The 19,802-nt window shown below is 41.6% G+C and overlaps 1 protein-coding gene across 8 annotated transcripts in view; it reads right to left on the bottom strand.

Annotated features, from left to right (window-relative positions):
* The window catches only part of LOC143776623 (protocadherin alpha-C2-like), a 513,355-nt gene that overhangs the window by 303,109 nt on the left and 190,444 nt on the right, over positions 1-19,802 (bottom strand). Inside the window, exon 1 of one of the 8 annotated variants that reach the window (XM_077266145.1) lies at positions 12,269-14,771. The exons of the other annotated variants lie outside the window; for them this stretch is intronic. Within the exon in view, the coding sequence (XP_077122260.1) occupies positions 12,269-14,635 (2,367 nt within the window). The 5' untranslated portion in view covers positions 14,636-14,771. Of the gene's footprint in view, positions 1-12,268; positions 14,772-19,802 lie in introns of those variants that run through there. 8 annotated transcript variants of the gene reach the window in all.

Below are 19,802 nucleotides of genomic sequence, written 5' to 3'. Positions count from 1 at the left end.
GGAGGAGTATTTAAAGTAGGGACCGCAGACAGGCTTCAAAGGCCTAACATAAGAAAATGGGCTGGCTGTAGGCACTTTATAATTGGTTCCAGGGGTACACGGGCAGCAGTGGTCTGGTCAGTGGAGGAGTATTTAAAGTAGGGACCGCAGACAGGCTTCAAAGGCCTAACATAAGAAAATGGGCTGGCTGTAGGCACTTTATAATTGGTTCCAGGGGTACACGGGCAGCAGTGGTCTGGTCAGTGGAGGAGTATTTAAAGTAGGGACCGCAGACAGGCTATCAAAGGCCTAACATAACAAACAATAGGCTCATGATGGCAGTTTCACAGCGGTTACATGGATACACGGGCAGGCAGCTTGGTGGTGAGTGGAGGAGTATTTAAAGTAGGGACCGCAGACAGGCTATCAAAGGCCTAACATAAGAAAATGGGCTGGCTGTAGGCACTTTATAATTGGTTCCAGGGGTACACGGGCAGCAGTGGTCTGGTCAGTGGAGGAGTATTTAAAGTAGGGACCGCAGACAGGCTATCAAAGGCCTAACATAACAAACAATAGGCTCATGATGGCAGTTTCACAGCGGTTACATGGATACACGGGCAGGCAGCTTGGTGGTGAGTGGAGGAGTATTTAAAGTAGGGACCGCAGACAGGCTATCAAAGGCCTAAAATAACAAACAATAGGCTCATGGCAGTTTCACAGCGGTTACATGGATACACGGGCAGGCAGCTTGGTGGTGGTGAGTGGAGGAGTATTTAAAGTAGGGACCGCAGACAGGCTTCAAAGGCCTAACATAAGAAAATGGGCTGGCTGTAGGCACTTTATAATTGGTTCCAGGGGTACACGGGCAGCAGTGGTCTGGTCAGTGGAGGAGTATTTAAAGTAGGGACCGCAGACAGGCTTCAAAGGCCTAACATAAGAAAATGGGCTGGCTGTAGGCACTTTATAATTGGTTCCAGGGGTACACGGGCAGCAGTGGTCTGGTCAGTGGAGGAGTATTTAAAGTAGGGACCGCAGACAGGCTTCAAAGGCCTAAAATAACAAACAATAGGCTCATGGCAGTTTCACAGCGGTTACATGGATACACGGGCAGGCAGCTTGGTGGTGGTGAGTGGAGGAGTATTTAAAGTAGGGACCGCAGACAGGCTTCAAAGGCCTAACATAAGAAAATGGGCTGGCTGTAGGCACTTTATAATTGGTTCCAGGGGTACACGGGCAGCAGTGGTCTGGTCAGTGGAGGAGTATTTAAAGTAGGGACCGCAGACAGGCTTCAAAGGCCTAACATAAGAAAATGGGCTGGCTGTAGGCACTTTATAATTGGTTCCAGGGGTACACGGGCAGCAGTGGTCTGGTCAGTGGAGGAGTATTTAAAGTAGGGACCGCAGACAGGCTTCAAAGGCCTAACATAAGAAAATGGGCTGGCTGTAGGCACTTTATAATTGGTTCCAGGGGTACACGGGCAGCAGTGGTCTGGTCAGTGGAGGAGTATTTAAAGTAGGGACCGCAGACAGGCTATCAAAGGCCTAACATAACAAACAATAGGCTCATGGCAGTTTCACAGCGGTTACATGGATACACGGGCAGGCAGCTTGGTGGTCAGTGGAGGAGTATTTAAAGTAGGGACCGCAGACAGGCTATCAAAGGCCTAAAATAACAAACAATAGGCTCATGGCAGTTTTACAGCGGTTACATGGATACACAGGCAGCTTGGTGGTGAGTGGAGGAGTAGTGCAAGGAGTGTCTGTCCCAGTACTCCCAAAATATAAATAGATGTTAATGTCTCGCAAAACAACCAAAACAAAAAAAAAAGGTGGCATACTTAGGTACAGGGGTGGGCTCATCTACTGAGTTTCTGACATTGTAATTTGGCAGTAACTATTTAATGGTGCCAATATAGGACACAGACACAGACTACTTTAAGTTGCATCATAGATGTCTACAAATTTGTATTGTCAGTGCCAGACATTGAATGATGTCAGCGAATAGACTAAAGATTGGTGGAGCTGTGCGACATAATTTTGCACGTGGTAGAGCACATTTTGAGCTGGGGTAGGAGGGAACTCTCTTGAGGCCGGCGGGACCGCCCCAGGGCCCCTCATGTTACAACGGTGTGTCTGACGTTGGGTGCGCACCACCACCGCCAGAGACACTACATTGTACTATGAGGGACCCAGTAGCAATGCCGTCAACCAAAAGCGAGCACACCCACCTCTTCAGACAAACAGCAGTCTCACGGGTGCTTGCGCCAAGTCGCGATACCACGGCCCCGTGTGGGGAGTTTTGCCATTTAGGGAGGTGTAAACATGTCGTATGCTGTACAATCAGCTGCAGCAAATTAGACATTAGAAAAGTAATTCACAGGCAAGAGCTTTTCATAGGAAAGCTAGGTGTCGGCCGGGCAAGGTGGGGCAAAAGATTTCGAAATCCAGTTGTGGTTCATTTTAATGAATGTTAGATCGTCAACATTTTGGGTAGCCAGACGAGTCCTTTTTTCGGTTAATATTGAACCTGCAGCACTGAATACTCTTTCTGATAGGACACTTGCTGCCGGGCAAGCAAGCTCCTGCAATGCATATTCTGCCAATTCTGGCCAGGTGTCTAATTTGGAGGCCCAGTAATCAAATGGGAATGACGGTTGAGGGAGAACATCGATAAGGGATGAAAAATAGTTAGTAACCATACTGGACAAATGTTGTCTCCTGTCACTTTCAATTGATGCAGCAGTACCTGTCCTGTCTGCGGTCATAGCAAAATCACTCCACAACCTGGTCAGAAAACCCCTCTGTCCAACGCCACTTCTGATGTGTGCACCCCTAACACTCCTAGTCTGCTGCCCCCTGGAGCTTGTGTGAGAACGATCACGTGCGCTGTGTGCTGGGAATGCCTGAAGCAAACGGTCAACAAGAGTTGATTGTTTGGTTGCTAATATTAGTTCCAAGTTCTCATGTGGCATAATATTTTGCAATTTGCCTTTATAGCGTGGATCAAGGAGGCAGGCCAACCAGTAATCGTCATCGTTCATCATTTTCGTAATGCGTGTGTCCCTTTTTAGGATACGTAAGGCATAATCCGCCATGTGGGCCAAAGTTCCAGTTGTCAAATCTCCGGTTGTGATTGGTTGAGGGGCAGTTGCAGGCAAATCTACGTCACTTGTGTCCCTCAAAAAACCAGAACCCGGCCGTGACACGCAACCAATTTCCTGTGCCCCCGGGAAAGGTTCGGCATTAAAAATATACTCATCCCCATCATCCTCCTCGTCCTCCACCTCCTCTTCGCCCGCTACCTCGTCCTGTACACTGCCCTGACCAGACAATGGCTGACTGTCATCAAGGCTTCCCTCTTCCTCTGGTGCAGACGCCTGCTCCTTTATGTGCGTCAAACTTTGCATCAGCAGACGCATTAGGGGGATGCTCATGCTTATTACGGCGTTGTCTGCACTAACCAGCCGTGTGCATTCCTCAAAACACTGAAGGACTTGACACATGTCTTGTATCTTCGACCACTGCACACCTGACAACTCCATGTCTGCCATCCTACTGCCTGCCCGTGTATCCTCCCACAAATAAATAACAGCACGCCTCTGTTCGCACAGTCTCTGAAGCATGTGCAGTGTTGAGTTCCACCTTGTTGCAACGTCTATGATTAGGCGATGCTGGGGAAGGTTCAAAGACCGCTGATAGGTCTGCATACGGCTGGCGTGTACAGGCGAACGTCGGATATGTGAGCAAAGTGCACGCACTTTGAGGAGCAGGTCGGAGAACCCAGGATAAGTTTTCAATAAGCACTGCACCACCAGGTTTAAGGTGTGAGCCAGGCAAGGAATGTGTTTCAGTTGGGAAAGGGAGATGGCAGCCATGAAATTCCTTCCGTTATCACTCACTACCTTGCCTGCCTCAAGATCTACTGTGCCCAGCCACGACTGCGTTTCTTGTTGCAAGAACTCGGACAGAACTTCCGCGGTGTGTCTGTTGTCGCCCAAACACTTCATAGCCAATACAGCCTGCTGACGCTTGGCAGTAGCTGGCCCATAATGGGACAACTGGTGTGCAACAGTGTCATCTGCCGATGGAGTGGTTGGCCGACTGCGTTCTGTGGAAGAGCTGTAGCTTCTGCAGGAGGACGAGGAGGAGGAGGAGGGGGTGCGAACGCCTACAGCCAACTGTTTCCTAGACCGTGGGCTAGGCACAACTGTCCCTAAATTGATGTCGCCTGTGGACCCTGCATCCACCACATTCACCCAGTGTGCCGTGATGGACACATAACGTCCCTGGCCATGCCTACTGGTCCATGCATCTGTAGTCAGGTGCACCTTTGTACTCACAGATTGCCTAAGTGCATGGACGATGCGCTGTTTAACATGCTGGTGCAGGGCTGGGATGGCTTTTCTGGAAAAAAAGTGTCGACTAGGTAGCTCGTATCGTGGTTCAGCGTACTCCATCAGGGCTTTAAAAGCTTCGCTTTCAACTAAACGGTAGGGCATCATCTCTAACGAGATTAGTCTAGCTATGTGGGCGTTAAAACCCTGTGTACGCGGATGCGAGGATAAGTACTTCCTTTTTCTAACCAGAGTCTCATGTAGGGTGAGCTGGACTGGAGAGCAGGAGATCGTGGAACTTTCGGGTGTGCCGGTGTACATGGCAGACTGAGAGACGGTTGGAGACGGTATTGTTTCCGCCGGTGCCCTAGATGCAATATTTCCTCCTACTAAACTGGTGATTCCCTGACCCTGACTGCTTTTGGCTGGCAAAGAAACCTGCACAGATACTGCCGGTGGTGCGGAAAATGGTGGCCTTACAGTGACGGAAGGGATGTTGCGTTGCTGACTAGCTTCATTGGCCGAGGGTGCTACAACCTTAAGGGACGTTTGGTAGTTAGTCCAGGCTTGAAAATGCATGGTGGTTAAGTGTCTATGCATGCAACTAGTATTTAGACTTTTCAGATTCTGACCTCTGCTTAAGCTAGTTGAACATTTTTGACAGATGACTTTGCGCTGATCAGTTGGATGTTGTTTAAAAAAATGCCAGACTGCACTCTTCCTAGACTCGGATCCCTTTTCAGGGATTGCAGACTGAGCTTTAACCGGATGGCCACGCTGTCCTCCAACAGGTTTTGGCTTTGACACGCGTTTTGGGCCAGATACGGGCCCGGCAGATGGAACCTGTTGCGATGTTGATGCCTGCTGCGGCCCCTCCTCCACCTCCGCTTCTGAACTACTGCCGCCTGCACCCTGTTCCCCCAATGGCTGCCAATCGGGGTCAATAACTGGGTCATCTATTACCTCCTCTTCGAGCTCGTGTGCAACTTCGTCTGTGTCACTGTGTCGGTCGGTGGTATAGCGTTCGTGGCGGGGCAACATAGTCTCATCAGGGTCTGATTGTGGATCTGTACCCTGAGAGGGCAATGTGGTGGTCTGAGTCAAAGGAGCAGCATAGTACTCTGGCTGTGGCTGTGCATCAGTGCACTCCATGTCAGAATCTACTTGTAATGGGCATGGCCTGTTAAATGTTTCACTTTCTAAGCCAGGGACGGTATGTGTAAAGAGCTCCATGGAGTGACCCGTTGTGTCGCCTGCTGCATCCTTCTCTCTTGTTGTAGTTTTTGCTGAGGAGGACAAGGAAGCGACTTGTCCCTGACCGTGAACATCCACAAGCGACGCGCTGCTTTTACATTTACCAGTTTCGGAAGAGGAGGCAAAAGAGCTAGAGGCTGAGTCTGCAATGTAAGCCAAAACTTGCTGTTGCTGCTCAGCCTTTAAAAGCGGTTTTCCTACTCCCAGAAAAGAGAGCGTTCGAGGCCTTGTGTAGCCTGACGACGAAACTGGCTCCACAGCTCCAGACTTAGGTGGAATATTTTTATCCCCACGACCACCTGATGCTCCACTACCACTACCATCATTACCAGCTGACAATGAACGCCCACGACGACCTCTTGCACCAGACTTCCTCATTGTTTAAAAATCGTAACCAAACTAACTTTATTTGTTGCTGTCAAACAACTTACACGGTGAGCTATAACTTCAGTATGATTTCAATATCCCTTAACAGGTTGGTGAGACCACAAGGAAAATCAGGCACAATGTTACACACTCTGTTTTCTGTGACACCAAATCACAGAGATGACACACACGCAGGACTGTCACTCAAGCACTAATGTCAATATTAATCTCCCACCTAATTTATTTTTTTTTTTTTCTCTGTGAGACTTTAGAAACCAAATAATATTTAAAAAAAAAACAAAAAAACAAGGCTTTCTATGGCCCACTGAATGAGAGATGGCACGCACAGGAGTGGCACACAAGCCCTGACTGAGGCCAATATTTTTCTCCCACTGATTGATGTAGTGTTTTTGTGTTGAGGTTGATTTTAAAACACAAATGAAGGAAAAAAATAAAAAGGCTTTCTATGGCCCACAATTAGAGAGAGAGGTGGCACACCCAGGAGTCAAGACTGGCACACAAGCTGAAATGGCAATATTACTCTCCCACTGTTTTTTTATGTATTTTTTTTTTATTTTCAGGGAGACTTTAGAAACCAAATAATATTTAAAAAAAAAAAAAAAAACAAGGCTTTCTATGGCCCACTGAATGAGAGGGACAGAGGTGGCACACCCAGGAGTCAAGACTGGCACACAAGCTGAAATGGCAATATTACTCTCCCACTGTTTTTTTATGTATTTTTTTTTTTTATTTTCAGGGAGACTTTAGAAACCAAATAATATTAAAAAAACCAAAAAATAAATAGGCTTTCTATGGCCCACTGAATGAAAGGGAGAGAGGTGGCACACCCAGGAGTCAAGACTGGCACACAAGCTGAAAGGGCAATATTACTCTCCCACTGTTTTTTTATGTATTTTTTTTTTTTATTTTCAGGGAGACTTTAGAAACCAAATAATATTAAAAAAACCAAAAAATAAATAGGCTTTCTATGGCCCACAATTAGAGAGAGAGGTGGCAAACCCAGGAGTCAAGACTGGCACACAAGCTGAAATGGCAATATTACTCTCCCACTGTTTTTTTATGTATTTTTTTTTTTTATTTTCAGGGAGACTTTAGAAACCAAATAATATTAAAAAAACCAAAAAATAAATAGGCTTTCTATGGCCCACTGAATGAAAGGGAGAGAGGTGGCACACCCAGGAGTCAAGACTGGCACACAAGCTGAAATGGCAATATTACTCTCCCACTGTTTTTTTATGTTTTTTTTTTTTTATTTTCAGGGAGACTTTAGAAACCAAATAATATTAAAAAAACCAAAAAATAAATAGGCTTTCTATGGCCCACTGAATGAAAGGGAGAGAGGTGGCACACCCAGGAGTCAAGACTGGCACACAAGCTGAAATGGCAATATTACTCTCCCACTGTTTTTTTATGTTTTTTTTTTTTATTTTCAGGGAGACTTTAGAAACCAAATAATATTAAAAAAAAAACAAAAAAACAAGGCTTTCTATGGCCCACTGAATGAGAGGGAGAGAGGTGGCACACCCAGGAGTCAAGACTGGCACACAAGCTGAAATGGCAATATTACTCTCCCACTGTTTTTTTATGTATTTTTTTTTTTTATTTTCAGGGAGACTTTAGAAACCAAATAATATTAAAAAAACCAAAAAATAAATAGGCTTTCTATGGCCCACTGAATGAAAGGGAGAGAGGTGGCACACCCAGGAGTCAAGACTGGCACACAAGCTGAAAGGGCAATATTACTCTCCCACTGTTTTTTTATGTTTTTTTTTTTTTTTCAGGGAGACTTTAGAAACCAAATAATATTAAAAAAAAAAAAAAAAAAAAAAAATAGGCTTGCTATAGCCCACTGAATGAGAGATAGCACACACAGCAGTGGCACACAAGCCCTGACTGAGGCCAATATTTTTCTCCCACTGATTGATGTAGTGTTTTTGTGTTGAGGTAGATTTTAGAACACAAATCACGGAAAAAATAAATAGGCTTTCTATGGCCCACTGAATGAAAGGGAGAGAGGTGGCACACCCAGGAGTCAAGACTGGCACACAAGCTGAAAGGGCAATATTACTCTCCCACTGTTTTTTTATGTATTTTTTGTTTTTTCAGGGAGACTTTAGAAACCCAATAATATTTAAAAAAAAAAATAAATAGGCTTTCTATGGCCCACTGAATGAGAGGGAGAGAGGTGGCACACCCAGGAGTCAAGACTGGCACACAAGCTGAAAGGGCAATATTATTCTCCCACTGTTTTTTTAGGTTTTTTTTTTTTTTTTCAGGGAGAATTAGAAACCAAATAATATTAAAAAAAAAAAAAAAAAATAGGCTTGCTATAGCCCACTGAATGAGAGATAGCACACACAGCAGTGGCACACAAGCCCTGACTGAGGCCAATATTTTTCTCCCACTGATTGATGTACTGTTTTTGTGTTGAGGTAGATTTTAGAACACAAATCACGGAAAAAATAAATAGGCTTTCTATGGCCCACTCAGTGAGAGATGGCACACACAGGGATGGCACTGTAGCAGAAATGCCAATCTTAATCTCCCACAAAAAAAAAAAACAAAAAAAAAAAAAAAACTGTCCTACAATTACTATCTCCCTGCAGTAATGTAAGCCAGGTATGGCAGGCAGCAATAGGAGTGGACTGATGCACAAATTAAATAAAAAGTGTGGAAAAACAGAAAAGATAGCTGTGCAGAAAGGAAGGAACAAGAGGATATGTGCTTTGAAAAAAGCAGTTGGTTTCCACAGTGGCGTACACACAGCAATACAGCTATCACGGAGCCTTCTAGGGCAGCCCAATGAGCTACAGCGCTGAGGGGAAAAAAAAAAAAAAATAGCTTCCACAGTCCCTGCACACCGAAGGTGGTGTTGGACAGTGGAAATCGCTGCAGCACAAGCGGTTTGGTGGTTAGTGGACCCTGCCTAACGCTCTCCCTGCTTCTGATGAAGCGGCAGCAACCTGTCCCTAAGCTCAGATCAGCAGCAGTAAGATGGCGGTCGGCGGGAACGCCCCTTTATAGCCCCTGTGACGCCGCAGACAGCAAGCCAATCACTGCAATGCCCTTCTCTAAGATGGTGGGGACCAGGATCTATGTCATCACGCTGCCCACACTCTGCGTTCACCTTCATTGGCTGAGAAATGGCGCTTTTCGCGTCATTGAAACGCGACTTTGGCGCGAAAGTCGCGTACCGCATGGCCGACAAGCACAGGGGTCGGATCGGGTTTCATGAGACGCCGACTTAGCCAAAAGTCGGCGACTTTTGAAAATGATCGACCCGTTTCGCTCAACCCTATCTGACAGTATAGCAGGAAAATGTGTAACTTTTGTATTTTAATTTAGTTTGAACTCCTTTGAGCTCTTCTCATCTGATTTATGGCCATAGACATTGCAACTTTGAGAATGTGAACAACCATCCCAGTCCTCATCACAACTAAGTCCCTGACCAGCATAACAAACCCTAGGATATCAATGAAAGCATTTATAACAAGATGAGACATAGATCACTTGGGTAACTGGACAAGAAATGACGTGACCTTGCAAGAGCATGCTCAGAACCGTACAAGTTCTCATTAGAGCCCGAAGACCCTGCTTAGCATGAAGAGGCTCAGATTTTTCATTGCAAATGGAGGTGAAAGTAGATGCAATGAAGACCAGACAGATGATGGTGAGCAGCAAAGTGATCAGAAAGGTGAATGATAATGTGAGTATGAGTGCTATTTTATTCATTAACCTCTTGATGGTCATTTATGGTTCAAAAAAATGTTGGCCAGTTGACCATCATTATGTTAAATCCAGGAGAAAGAGTATTATAAAGAAATCTTCATTTTGGAAAATGTGGATTTTTGTAAAATTTGAGTAAAATTCAATTGTACTTGAGTGGCTAGTATTCACTTATCTCTACTAGCCACCTATCCTACAGATAGACAATCTTTGTACAATCTCATTAAGCACATATTGCCATCAAGATAATTTATAATGACCTTAAAGAGTAATCGTCATTTTAGTTTTTAATTCTTAAACAATATTACACTTCGAAATTGGCAATTTTGTAATATATATTGTAAGGAAAATTTGCTTCTATCACCCTCAAAATTGATCAGTCATCAAAATTCTCAATTCTAATACAGAATGTCCCATCACTGAGATAGGAGATGGCAGATGCTACTGAAAAGATTCTATGTAGACAGCAGGGGAGAAACATAGAAACAGCTGCCATCTCCTCTCTCAGTAATTGGAAAGTCTTCACTGAATACAGATTTTATGTCAGAATTGAGAATTTTGATAATGACTGAATAATTTTAGAAGAGAAAGAAGTTAACTTTTCTAATAAGATATATTACAAAGTTGCTTATTTTCATGTGTGCTATTTATGTATGAAATAAAAAATAAAATGACAGTTACTGTTTAAAAGCAAGCAAAAGCTGGAATTTTAAAAACCTCTGATAAACTGACATACTGATCAAGCATAGGACAGTGTGTTTTTCCATCTAAACCTGCTTTAATTTAGCCAATATTGCTTTTGTCAAGTTTTACATGGAAGGATCCAACTCTGCAAACCTACCATATGGTTATTTTAGTAAACCGTTTACTGAAGAAATTAGTCATAGAAATAAATTATAAGAGCGTTTTCATTAGTTATCCATAGTGATGAGGGCGTATACTCATTGCTCGGGTTTTCCTGAGCATGCTAGGGTGGTCTTTGAGTATTTGTGAGTGCTCGGAGATTTAGTTTTTGTTGATGCAGCTGTATGATTTGTGGCTGCTGGACAGCCTGAATACATGTGGGGATTGCCTGGTTGTTAGGGAACCCCCACATGTATTCAAGCTGTCTAGCAGCCACAAATCATGCAGCTGCGTCAACAAAAATGAAATCTCCGAGCACTCACAAATACTCGGAGATCACCTGAGCATGCTCAGGGAAACCTGAGCAACGAGTATACTCACTCATCACTAGTTATTCAATGATACTTTCATTAGTTTTTTCTTGGTTTTCTGTCAATCTTTAACGACAAAGTAAACAAAATGTACTAATTTTTTAAGTACTAAAACCTGAACTTTTACAAAAATAGAACTTTCAAGTAATAAATGAATGGATTTATTATGATGTGTTAGCAAATGTTCCAAAAAATCTGCATTATTTTCCCAAAGTGTTTGGCAAGACAGAATGAAGGGAAGTGATCATTTTTCTTTATGGTTCTATGACTTACATAAATACTACTATTTATGCTTCTGAAATTATTTAGAGCTGAATAAACAAGCAATATTTTGAATTTTTGCAAGAATTTCAACAGATGTGATAACCGGGCATCATCATATTCCAAATAGTTAGGGAACAGTACAAGTCCTGCACTAATATAACATTTTAACTATACATGAGATTGACTCAATAAATAGGACAGTGGGAAACATACAAAGGTATTGTCCAAAAGAATAATTGCTTTTTGGGGAAGAATAAAGTATGTGAATAACAGGGTGCTTTAGAAAAGTTATTATAGCTAGTGTTGAGCGATACCTTCCGATATGCAAAGGTATCAGTATCAGATTGGATCGGCCGATATCCAAAAAATATCGGATATCGCCGATACCGATGTCCGATACCAATGCATATCAATGGGACAAAAAATATCGGAATGGTTCCCAGGGTCTGAAGGAGAGGAAACTCTCCTTCAGGCCCTGGGATCCATATTCATGTATAAAATAAAGAATACAAATAAAAAATATTGATATACTCACCCCTCCGATGGCCCCGGCTCTTTCCGGTCCAAGCTCACGCGACCAATCACAAGCTGCGACGTCATCGAAGGTCCTTCACTCCCTGCATTATTAGGAACGGAGGCACCGCTAAGAGCCAGGGTCCGCCGGAGGGGTGAGTATATCAATATTTTTTATTTTTATTATTTTTTACATGAATATGGATCCCAGGGCCTGAAGGAGAGTCTCCTCTCCTCCAGACCCTGGGAACCATACGCACCGCACACTTCCGATTCTGATTTCCGATATCGCAAAAATATCGGAACTCGGTATCGGAATTCCGATACAGCAAATATCGGCCGATACCCGATATTTGCAGTATCGGAATGCTCAACATTAATTATAGCCCATGAAGTGCCTAACCATAGGAAACAGTTTACATGCATGAACTCATATTATCTATTAGCAATCATTTATGACAGTCATCCTACCTGCTTCTATTAACTGTTATGCTTAGTTTGCATTTGGCTCTCCCCACCTTTTTGCATGCAAAGATGCAGATAAAGATGCTGAGATCATTAAAAGTAGCAAGGCAATATTATACATATTCACTCTTACCTTATAAGAAGAGTTTAATAAGACCGCCTGTGGAGTGACTTGCTCTTCATTTCCTGGTGTCTGGCAGTTATTTGGAGTAAAAACTATTAAGTCACTTTTAGGTCTAAATGAATTGGAACTGATGTTATACTGAGTGTGTTGGGAATACATCCAGCTCCCTCCGGTGTTGGAGCAGATTCTGTAATTTTCTTTTAGCTCATTGACCTCATCTCGGTATTTTTGCCATCTTAACATAGTGAACACAATCAGAGTAATAAGAAAAATACTTGAAATGATGCAGATTGCAACAACCAAGTAAATATTTGCATCTGAAAATTCATCACCATTCCCCTTGGTCTCTTGATTATCAAACTTCAATTCTTCTCCAAACTCCACCACAGATATGATGATTTGTGTCTCTGACATCATGACTGGTTCACCATGATCCTGAGCTACTACATGCAATCTGTACTCATCATTGTCAGAATCTGTAAATGACCGTTTCAAAGTGATTTCTCCAGTCTGATGTGCAATACTAAATGGAGATTTTCCAGGTCCTCCAAGATCCTTTAGCTTGTAAAATGTCCAAGCATTGTATCCAGAATCCAGATCTACGGCCTTCACTTTCGTTATCAGGTGTCCAGGTTCTGCTGACTTTGAAGCTTTGATTGTTATTTCAGAGTGCAGTGTGGTGAATGTTGGAGCATTATCATTAATATCCTCAATGAATATGTTTAGAGTAAGGTTGGAGCTGAGGGCTTGTAGACCAGCGTCAGTGGCTTTTATGTGACACTGGAAATGTGAAATCTGTTCATGGTCAATTGAAACTAAAGCAAAGACCTTCCCGTTCTCTGGATTAATGGAAATGTAGGAAGACATAGGAATTCCATCAATTGTGCGCTGCCTAATTGAGTAAGTAATGAATGAATTCTGCCCAATATCTGGGTCAGAGGCTGATGCTGTATATATATGAGACCCTGGTGGGTTGTTCTCTTTAATTAATATTGTGTCTACTAACTGGACAAATCTTGGAGCGTTGTCATTGACATCACTTATATCAATCTTCAGAGTTTTTGAGGTAGACAGGGATGGAGAACCTTCATCTCTTGCAGTAATTGTAACTTCATATTGATCTTTCACTTCTCGATCCAAAGGGCCATTCACGGTCAAAGAAAAATCACTCATGAAAGCTGGATTTACCTTAAACGGTGAAGGCTCAGAAATGTAGCAGTGGACTTTTCCATTTGATCCTGAATCTTTATCATGGACACTGATGATGGCAACTGTTGTCCCCTGAGGAGAATTTTCAGGAACAGGAACTGAAAATGAGGTCACTATCATCTCAGGAGGGTTGTCATTGACATCTACAACAGTCACCAGAACTTTGCAATGTCCAACATATTGAACATCTCCATTGTCAATAGCATCAACATGGATTTCATACATATTAACAGTCTCAAAATCCAACTTGCCTTTCACTCTTATTTCTCCTGTGTATTTGTCTAACATGAATGCTTCTTTTGCCTCTCCTGACACCATGTTGCTGAAATCGTACAGTATTTCTCCATTTTTTCCAACATCCTGATCAGTAGCATTCAGCTTAAACACCAAAGTTCCTTCTACAGCATTTTCATTAACACTGCATTGGTAAAATGGCTGATCAAACACAGGAGCATTATCATTAAAGTCTTCCACAGTAATAACAATACGTGTGGTGCCACTTAGCCTTGGTTTCCCTCCATCATAAGCTGTAAGGGAGAGATTGTGAACAGACTGCTTTTCCCTGTCTAAATTTTTTTTCAGCACAAGCTCCAATGATTTGATTTGATTAATATATTTTTGGAAATCCAAAGCAAAATAATCACTTGCACTGAGCTCATAGTTGGTGATAGAATTTGTTCCAAGATCTGGATCAGAAGCTATTTTCAATTGGAAACGAGATCCTGCAGGTTTTACTTCTGATATGACAAGATTAGTCACACTAGAGGAGAATACCGGACTATTGTCATTAATATCTTCTATTTCTACATCTACACGATACATCTGCACAGGCTTATCTACAATAACCTGCAGAGGAATTATACAGAAGGGTGTATTTGGACACAGCACTTCTCTGTCTATTGTCTCTTTAACAAACAGGATTCCATTCTGCAGGTTAACCTGGAAATATTCCTTCTCATCTCTAGAGACAATATGTAACATTCTGGAATTAATCTCACCTATATCCAGTCCAAGATCCTGAGCAATTCTCCCGACAAAGGTGCCATGCTTGGATTCCTCAGGGATGATATAATGCAGCTGACTCAGGACCACATCCCACGATATTTGTAACAAAAAGAAATGGACCAGCGTTCTCCGTGCCTGATAATCCTGTCTCTGATTCAGCATTTCTTAAAATCAAGGATGGTAGAGGTGATGATTTATCCAGTAATAAAGGCACTAAAGCTGATGGAAGCACGAAGAAAATGGGAAAAAAATTCTGTCATGGCCGGAATCCCTGCTGCAAGAATTTCATTCAATGATGGAGAAATGCATTTCCTCTTTCCTTCCTGCTATTAGTTGGTGAGGAGTGCCATCTAGTGCTATATATTTAGACTGCATATCAGGTATGTCTATTTTTTGTTTGAGAAATAGTTTGTATACACTTTTCAGATTTGATGTTCATAATCCGATATTATAAAAAAATATTAAAGTAAATACATGGTATAAAATATTAATTGTAAATTTTACAAAACAATGAATTATTCTACTATAGCTTGTTTTAGCTATGTTTTGCTAATTTTCTATTATATTTAACAGGTATCATTTTGCTTTATATTTGTGTAATACTACTACTATCAGAAATATTACTACTGCTATCACCACTAGTACTTATTATTATTATATAAAAGGGTCAATAACATTTCTTACACATTTTCTTTACTTTAGTAATAAAGCAGGGCTTATTTCAACTACAAATTTAGAAGGAATGACGTATGATTAACAAGTCCCTGATTTAAATTGAATCTAAAACACATGAGAAGACACAAATGCATTTGTAAATATAAGTAATAAAGAACAATGACTTGCTTAAATTAAAAATTAGATTTTGGTGCTTGCAATCATTATGCAGAAAGTAGTTGAATCTCGGTTTGATATAGATGGATACAAGGTAGTACAAGCCAATTTTAAATTAATATTAGTAAAAATCATAATATATAAATTGGAAGATAAGTGGTGTACCTACAACCCCTTGCAAAAATTATGTAATCACCAGCCTTGGAGGATGTTCATTCAGTTGTTTAATTTTGTAGAAAAAAGCAGATCACAGACATGGCACAAAATTTAAGTAATTTCAAATGGCAACTTTCTGGCTTTAAGAATCACTAAAAGAGATCAAGAACAAAAAATGTGGCAGTCAGTAATGGTTACTTTTTTAACCAAGCATAGGGGAAAAATTATGGAATCACTCAATTCTGAGGAAAAAATTATGGAATCACCTTGTACATTTTCATATTCAAAAATAACACCTGCATCAAATTAGATCTGCTCTTTAGTCTGCATCTAAAATGGAATGATCACACCTTGGAGAGCTGTTGCACCAAGTGGACTGACATGAATCATGGCTCCAACACGAGAGATGTCAATTGAAACAAAGGAGAGGATTATCAAACTCTTCAAAGAGGGTAAATCATCACGCAATGTTGCAAAAGATGTTGGTTGTTCACAGTCAGCTGTGTCTAAAATCTGGATCAAATACAAACAACATGAGAAGGTTGTTAAAGGCAATCATACTGGTAGACCAATGAAGACATCAAATCGTTAAGACCAGATACTTAAAGCAATATGTCTCCAAAACAGGAAATGCACAACAAAACAAATGAGGAATGAATGGGTGGAAACTGAAGTCAATGTCAGTGACCGAACTGTAAGAAACTGATTAAACGAAATGGGATTTACATGCTGAACAGCTAAAGGAAAGCCATCATTAACACCTAAACAGAAAAAAACAAGGTTACAATGGGCTAACGAAAAGCAATCATGGACTGTGAATGACTGGGTGAAAGTCATATTCAGTGATGAATCGCAAATCTGCATTGGGCAAGGTGATGATGCTGGAACTTTTGTTTGGTGCCTTTCCAATGAGATTTATAAAGTTTACTGCCTGAAGAAAGCATGAAAATGTCCACAGTCATTGATTATATGGGGCTGCATGTCAAGTAAAGGCTCTGGGGAGATGGCTGTCATTACAACTTCAATAAATACACAAGTTTATGTTGCTATTTTGGACACTTTTCTTATCCCATCAATGGAAAGGATGTTTGGGGATGATGAAATAATTTTTCAAGATGATAATGCATCCTGCCATAGAGCAAAATCTGTAAAAACATTCCTTGAAAACAGATACATAAGGTCAATGTCATGGCCTACAAATAGTCCGGATCTCAATCCAATTGAAAATCTTTGGTGGAAGTTGAAGAAAATGGTCCATGACAAGGCTCCAACCCGCAAAGCTGATTTGGCAACAGCAATCAGAGAAAGTTGGAGTCAGATTGATGAAGAGTACTGTTTGACACCCATTAAGTCCATGCCTCAGAGACTGCAAGCTGTTATAAAAGCCAGAGGTGGTGCAACAAAATACTAGTGATGTTTTGGAATGTTTTTTTCTTTGTTTGTTTTTCATGATTCCATAATTTTTTTCCTCAGAATTGAGTGATTCCATTATTTTTCCCCTATGTTTGGTTAAACAAAGTAACCATTACTGACTCTACCACATTTTTTGTTCTTGATTCCTTTTAGTGCTTCTTAAAGCCAGAAAGTTGCCATTTGAAATCACTTTAGTTTTGTGTCATGTCTGTGATCTGTTTTTTTCCTACAAACTTAAACAACTGAATGAACATCCTTCAAGGCTGGTGATTCCATCATTTTTTGCCAGGGGTTTTATTAGGATAAAATATATTTTATCCTTTTATCTTATTGTTCCCTTTAGTAAATAAGTTTAGTTACGATACCATTTTGTCAAAATTAACACCTAGCTTTCTCATTAACAGAGTTGTTCTTTATTTTCACGGTATGTAATATTTTGAACTCTTGTCTGTCCAAAGCTAGGTTGCAAATTCTAGATTTGACATCTTCAATACTTAATCAGGTAGGCTGCCTAATAAAGAACTTTTATAATATAAATATAATTTACCAAATAACACACTACCTAAAAGACTTGTCACAGAGGGATTTCTCATTTAACAGGATTAAGATAACTTAAATTTACAAAAGCTCTTGACCGAAGACAAATTAGTTGTCAAATACCTTTTTTCTTCACAGAGATAATGAATAATGTGTTAGCTGTGTTAAAGGGGTTGTCAGTTCACACTGCGCTGCGTGGATTTGCCGGGTTCAGACCCTGGAATGGAGGGTATGTATGATTCATACATATCCCTGGCTTGTGGGTCCTCTAATCGGTCAGGCCATCTGGCCATCCAGGTCATTGGTCGAGGTGCGGCCACGGATCAATGCAAGTGTATACAGCAAGGCCACGCAAACTGGCTGGGATAATGTATAATTCATACCTACATTCCATTCCCGTATCTGAGATCGGTAAATTGCCGCAGAGCACAGTGTGTTTGCTGGGGTGATTCATAAGTCTGCTAAGTTTACATTAACACGGGTAACTCTGCTTTAGGTTTTCACTAAGCAGAGAAAGTGTATATATATATATATATATATATACATATATATACAGTGGGGCAAAAAAGTATTTAGTCAGTCAGCAATAGTGCAAGTTCCACCACTTAAAAAGATGAGAGGCGTCTGTAATTTACATCATAGGTAGACCTCAACTATGGGAGACAAACTGAGAAAAAAAAATCCAGAAAATCACATTGTCTGTTTTTTTAACATTTTATTTGCATATTATGGTGGAAAATAAGTATTTGGTCAGAAACAAACAATCAAGATTTCTGGCTCTCACAGACCTGTAACTTCTTCTTTAAGAGTCTCCTCTTTCCTCCACTCATTACCTGTAGTAATGGCACCTGTTTAAACTTGTTATCAGTATAAAAAGACACCTGTGCACACCCTCGAACAGTCTGACTCCAAACTCCACTATGGTGAAGACCAAAGATCTGTCAAAGGACACCAGAAACAAAATTGTAGCCCTGCACCAGGATGGGAAGACTGAATCAGCAATAGCCAACCAGCTTGGAGTGAAGAAATCAACAGTGGGAGCAATAATTAGAAAATGGAAGACATTCAAGACCACTGATAATCTCCCTCGATCTGGGGCTCCACGCAAAATCCCACCCCGTGGGGTCAGAATGATCACAAGAACGGTGAGCAAACATCCCAGAACCATGCGGGGGGACCTAGTGAATGAACTGCAGAGAGCTGGGACCAATGTAACAAGGCCTACCATAAGTAACACACTACGCCACCATGGACTCAGATCCTGCAGTGCCAGATGTGTCCCACTGCTTAAGCCAGTACATGTCCGGGCCCGTCTGAAGTTTGCTAGAGAGCATTTGGATGATCCAGAGGAGTTTTGGGAGAATGTCCTATGGTCTGATGAAACCAAACTGGAACTGTTTGGTAGAAACACAACTTGTCGTGTTTGGAGGAAAAAGAATACTGAGTTGCATCCATCAAACACCATACCTACTGTAAAGCATGGTGGTGGAAACATCATGCTTTGGGGCTGTTTCTCTGCAAAGGGGCCAGGACGACTGATCCGGGTACATGAAAGAATGAATGGGGCCATGTATCGTGAGATTTTGAGTGCAAACCTCCTTCCATCAGCAAGGGCATTGAAGATGAAACGTGGCTGGGTCTTTCAACATGACAATGATCCAAAGCACACCGCCAGGGCAACGAAGGAGTGGCTTCGTAAGAAGCATTTCAAGGTCCTGGAGTGGCCTAGCCAGTCTCCAGATCTCAACCCTATAGAAAACCTTTGGAGGGAGTTGAAAGTCCGTGTTGCCAAGCGAAAAGCCAAAAACATCACTGCTCTAGAGGAGATCTGCATGGAGGAATGGGCCAACATACCAACAACAGTGTGTGGCAACCTTGTGAAGACTTACAGAAAACGTTTGACCTCTGTCATTGCCAACAAAGGATATACAGGTCCTTCTCAAAAAATTAGCATATAGTGTAAAATTTCATTATTTACCATAATGTAATGATTACAATTAAACTTTCATATATTATAGATTCATTATCCACCAACTGAAATTTGTCAGGTCTTTTATTGTTTTAATACTGATGATTTTGGCATACAACTCCTGATAACCCAAAAAACCTGTCTCAATAAATTAGCATATCAAGAAAAGGTTCTCTAAACGACCTATTACCCTAATCTTCTGAATCAACTAATTAACTCTAAACACATGCTAAAGATACCTGAGGCTTTTAAAAACTCCCTGACTGGTTCATTACTCAAAACCCCCATCATGGGTAAGACTAGCGACCTGACAGATGTCAAGAAGGCCATCATTGACACCCTCAAGCAAGAGGGTAAGACCCAGAAAGAAATTTCTCAACAAATAGGCTGTTCCCAGAGTGCTGTATCAAGGCACCTCAATGG

This window comes from Ranitomeya variabilis, chromosome 5 (assembly GCF_051348905.1).
Source record: "Ranitomeya variabilis isolate aRanVar5 chromosome 5, aRanVar5.hap1, whole genome shotgun sequence".
NCBI lineage: Eukaryota > Metazoa > Chordata > Amphibia > Anura > Dendrobatidae > Ranitomeya > Ranitomeya variabilis.
The sequence above is the reverse complement of the archived record's forward strand: the minus strand, read 5'-3'. Positions and strand labels throughout refer to the sequence as shown.